General features: G+C 44.3%; 1 protein-coding gene across 1 annotated transcript; it reads left to right on the forward strand.

The window, feature by feature from the left end:
- The first annotated feature begins 1,178 nt into the window (after window positions 1-1,178).
- On the forward strand, window positions 1,179-4,582 carry LOC127060966 (uncharacterized). Its single transcript, XM_050986337.1, has one exon. It carries the CDS (start codon window positions 1,179-1,181, stop codon window positions 4,566-4,568), a length of 3,390 nt encoding a protein of 1,129 aa, XP_050842294.1. The 3' UTR covers window positions 4,569-4,582.
- The last annotated feature ends 902 nt before the right edge of the window (window positions 4,583-5,484 follow it).

A 5,484-nucleotide genomic window follows, 5' to 3' on the forward strand; every position in this document is an offset into this window, starting at 1 on the left:
GGAAAAATCTTGGGGAGCCCAAGCTAATAGCTCCCTTAAGGGAAGCAGTGGGACCCCAAGGAGATAGGGTACTGATAAAGGTGCCCTTTTCTCCCGGAGACCTGGTAATTTGGAAGCAGTCTGCGGGAAGCTATCGGGAGGATCCAGAAAGGGTGGCGCGGGTGGTAAAAATGATAATTAGAACACAAAACCCGGACTGGAATGATTTGCAGGTGTTGTTAGACACTTTAATGGACTCCACAGAAAAGGAGATGGTTTTAAAAGCAGCAAAGGAGAGAGCTAGAGAGGCTATAAGGTTGCAATTAGCAGAAGGAACCGTGAATGATTTAGTGCCGAGTGAAGATCCGGGATGGGATCCAAATACAAGCGGGGGTATGGGTGCAATTAAAGAATACCAAGAATTGTTGCTGGAAGGAATCAGAACTGGTATGCCTAAGACGTTGAACTGGTCTAAACTGTATTCGGTGAGACAGGATAAAAGTGAGTCCCCATCAGCATTCTTGGAAAGATTAAAGGAAACTGCCAGAAAATATACTAATTTAGAAGTGGAGGATGAGCCAGGGAAGCTACAGCTCGCATTAATATTTATGGGGCAATCTCAGGATGATATCCGAAAGAAATTACAGAAATTAGAGGGAGAGGATACCCGCAACTTGGATAAAATGCTGGAGGTAGCCTGGAAAGTATATAATAATAGGGAAAAAGAGACTGCCAAGAAGCAGCAGGCAGGGATTCTGGCGGTAATCCAGCAAGCTGGAAACAGAGGGAGAGGCAGAGGTGGATCTATGCGGGGCCGAGGAATGGGTCGCGGTAGGGGAGGATTTCAAAACACTGGGGGACGGGGACAAATTCTGGGACCTAACCAGTGTGCCTTTTGTCGTCAGATAGGCCATTGGAAGAACGAATGTCCAATGAGGAACGGGATGAACGGGGTGGGAGTGAACAGCAGTATGGTAAATAATAATTCAGTGGGCTATCCGATGACTCCAGGAGATGTCGCTCAAGCTATGGTCTTGGGAAATTATCAGAATCAGAGCTGACTAGAACAGGATTTGAAGGTTAGGTTAGAGATCGAAGGGAAAGAGCAGGAATTTACTGTAGATACTGGGGCTACTTATTCGGTTTTAAATAAACGATTGGGACCAATCAGTGACACTACAGTACAAGTAGTAGGAGCAATGGGCCAGTTGGAAGAAAGGCCGTTCCTACAGCCATTAAATTTGAGATTTGGGGGGAAGGAATTAGATCATCAATTTTTATATATGCCCAATTGCCCTAAGTCACTATTTGGGAGGGATTTGCTATCTCTTTTGAACATGAAAATTCTGTTTGAAGATGGAAGAGTTAAAGTAGAAGTTCCTGAAGAAGAAATAGCCAAATTATTCGTGATTAGAGAAGTTGAACCCACCCCTATCCCTGAGGAGGTAGAACAGGCTGTGGTACCATGGGTATGGGAAACGGGAGTCCCGGGGAAGTCTAAAGCTGCTCAACCAGTAATAGTAGAGTTAAAAGAAGGGGTACAACCTGTAAGGATAAAACAGTATCCTATTAAACTTGAAGCCAAAGAAGGGGTTGCTCCTCTCATAGCACAATTTCTAACACAAGGAATACTGGAAGAATGTGAATCAGAATACAACACCCCCATTTTTCCCGTAAAGAAACCTAATGGTAAGTATAGATTGGTACAGGATTTACGGGCAATTAATAACATTGTTAAGGATATTCACCCAGTGGTTGCAAATCCATATACTTTGTTAACATCTGTGTCTGAAAAGTTTAAATGGTTTACTGTAATTGATTTGAAGGATGCATTCTTCTGCATTCCCCTGGCATTGCAAAGTAGGAAATATTTCGCCTTCGAATGGGAAAGCCCAGACACCGGTCGCAAGAAGCAACTCACCTGGACGAGATTACCCCAAGGCTACAAGAACAGTCCGACGATATTTGGGAATCAGTTGGCAAAAGAATTGGAAGAATGGAAGATGACTGAGGTAAGAGACTCGCCGTTCTCATACGTGATTTTACAGTATGTCGATGATATCTTTCTAGCCACAGAAGAGAAAGAACTGTGTTTAAAACTCACCATAGCATTGCTGAATATGCTGGGCCAGGCTGGATATCGAGTATCAAAAGAAAAAGCACAGCTGATAAAGGAAAGTGTGATTTACCTGGGTTGTGAAATCATTCAGGGTCAGAGACGGTTGGGAATCAACCGAGTGGAGGCCATTTGTGCCATCCCGCTCCCGAGAAGTCACCAAGAATTAAGATCTTTCTTGGGGATGGTAGGATGGTGTCGATTGTGGATTCCAAATTTCGGGTTACTAGCGAAACCATTGTATGAGGCCCTGAAGGAACCACAGCTGAACTGGGACAGGTCAAGGAAGAATGCTTTCCAAAACTTAAAACAAGCCCTGAAGGAGGCCCCGGCTTTAGGGCTCCCGGATTTGAGCAAGGACTTTCAGTTGTATGTAAATGAAAGACAAAAGCTGGCTCTGGGAGTACTAACCCAACGGATTGGGTCATGGAAACGCCCGGTGGGATACTTCTCGAAGCAGCTGGACACTGTCAGTGCTGGTTGGCCGTCATGCTTGCGGGCAGTTACGGCCACGGTGATCCTCATTCAAGAAGCCAGAAAATTGACGATGGGCAAGAAAATGGAGGTATTTGTACCCCATATGGTACTGGCTGTTTTGGAACAAAAGGGGGGTCACTGGTTATCATCTAGCCGAATGCTGCAGTACCAAGCAATATTGAGAGAGCAGGATGATGTAGAATTGAAAATAACTAATCATATTAATCCAGCAGAATTTCTCCGCAGTGAACAGGAGGAGGGAGAATTGGCGCATGATTGTGTGGAGGTCATCGAGCAGGTATACGCTAGTCGGATAGATCTTAAAGACACACCGATGGAAGATCCAGACTGGGAACTGTTCACGGACGGATCAAGTTACGTGGAAAATGGTACCAGGTATGCAGGGTATGCCGTGGTGACTGTTCATACGATTGTAGAGGCAAAAGCTTTACCTCCTGGTACCTCAGCCCAGAGGGCAGAAATAATTGGGCTTACACGAGCCCTAGTCCTCAGTACTGGAACAAAAGTAAATATTTGGACTGACTCTAAATATGCCTTCGGGGTAATCCATGTACATGGGGCATTGTGGAAGGAGAGAGGACTACTCAGTTCACAGGGAACATCTATCAAGTACAAAGAAGAAATCTTAGCTTTGCTGGAAGCAGTACACAGACCGAAAAAGGTTGCGGTAATGCATGTGAGAGGACATCGAAAGGAGGAAGGAAAAATTTACCAAGGAAATGATTTGGCTGATGTGACAGCTCGAAAGGTGGCTCGAGAGGTATGGACTCAGATGGCATTAATACCAGTCAAGGTAAGCCCAGTAAATCCCTACCTAAACCAGGCACCTAAATATACAATAGACGATGAGAAGTTGGCAATGTTATTGAATGCACAAAAGAACATGACTGGATGGTATGTAACAACAACGGGACAGGTCGTGGTACCAGCAAAAATAATGAAAGTCATTTTGGAAACAGAACATAACAAATGCCATTGGGGTGCAGAGATGCTCGTAAAATTCTTAAGGAGAGAAATAGTTTCAAACCAGATGTTAACACTTGCAAAACGGGTGAATGCAATGTGCCCAGTCTGTTTGAAAAATAACCCGATTGTCAGGAAACAAATTCAACTAGGGAAACTGCAGGTAGGACCGGAACCGGGAGACTATTGGCAAGTAGATTTTTCTGAGTTACCAAAAGCACAAAATTTCAAGTACATGATAGTGTATGTCTGTACCTTTTCAGGATGGCCAGAAGCTTACCCCTGTAGGACAAATCAGGCTAAGGAAGTGGTTAGGACACTGCTTAAAGAAATCATTCCCAGGTTCGGGGTACCTCTAGGGTTGTCGTCGGATAGAGGTCCACATTTTATAGCTGGGATTGTGCAAACAGTAGCTAGGATGTTGGACATATCTTGGGACTTGCATACACCTTGGCGACCTCAATCAAGTGGTCAGGTTGAAAGAATGAATCAAACACTGAAAGGGCAAATCAAGAAAATTTGCCAGGAAGCTAAAATGCAATGGCCGCAAGCATTACCGTTAGCTTTATTGCGAATCAGGATAAAGCCCAGGGAGAGGTTGGGGGTGAGTCCTTATGAGATTCTATATGGGAAACCTTATCATGCTACCGTACTAAAGGGAGATCTACATGTACAAGGGGACCAAGTGATATTTAATTATGTAATGTCACTAAACAGAACTCTCAACAGCCTACGGGGAGCCCTGCAGTGGAACCGACCCCTACTACTGGAGAATCCAGTCCATAACATCCAACCTGGCGACCGAGTGTATGTGAAAAATTGGTTCACGGATCCACTGAAGGAAACATGGGATGGCCCCTACCAAGTGATCCTGACGACCTACACAGCAATAAAGGTGGCGGGAATCGACACCTGGATCCACTACACTCGAGTCAAGAAAATTCCAACACAATGGGAGACTCAGATGGTCTCCCCGACGCGAATGATATTTCGCGCAAAGCCGCATTCTTAATCATTCTGTTACTGGTGATGATGAAATTGATACCTACTCAAGGTTTTGTGGTTGTCACTGTTTCAGAACCTGTTGTTGGAATCATGGAAGGGATGGATGTGAATTTGACCTGTGTTATTACCAATGACCAGAAAGCTGAAGCCCGAGATTTACGAGTATTCTGGAAACAAGGAGCTGGGTACCCCAAGGCAAGTTTTACTACTATTTGGGATAGGGATGCACAAAAAGGGAATACCACACTACAATTGAAGCAAGTAACTGGAGAAGATATGGAGGTTTATATGTGTATAGTGCAAATTAGGCATAGTTTTGACTATAAGAAAATTAAATTGAGGGTGGTATCTTGGAGATTACGGGAAGGAACTATTTCTCAGGAATCAGTGTCAGTCAGGCCAACATCCGCTATCCAAGACATGTGGGACGGTCCCCCGTTAAAGCTTAATTGCCCATTCACTCTAACAGAGGCATGCAAACAAGAAGTGAAAGTTAAGTGGTGGAAAGAACAACAACAAATGTGGGAACGAATTGACCAGGGAGTGAGTTGGTGGAAATTATGGGACAAAGGAATTGGGTGGCTAAATATCTCAGATCCTAAACAAGGCATAGACGAAGGGCGGTATCTGTGTCTAGTTACATGTGGAATAGATGCAGACTATGGTATTCGATCGTCAATAGCTAGGGCACATTTGGGGGAAAGGATCAAGGCAACACATGGAATTTTTCGAGCAGTGCAAGGCATGGCAGTTATCTTAGTCTGTAAGGTAGAGAAAGATGTACAGTTTATCGAATATGGATGGTGGTTTGGGGGAAACAATATTCGGGACAAAGAAGGGAAATATCGCAAGGAGAAACGATCAGATCAAACTATAGTCCTTATAATTAGGGACGTACAGCCGGAGGACGAGGGATATTATTG

The sequence above is a fragment of the Serinus canaria genome, chromosome W, assembly GCF_022539315.1.
Source record: "Serinus canaria isolate serCan28SL12 chromosome W, serCan2020, whole genome shotgun sequence".
NCBI lineage: Eukaryota > Metazoa > Chordata > Aves > Passeriformes > Fringillidae > Serinus > Serinus canaria.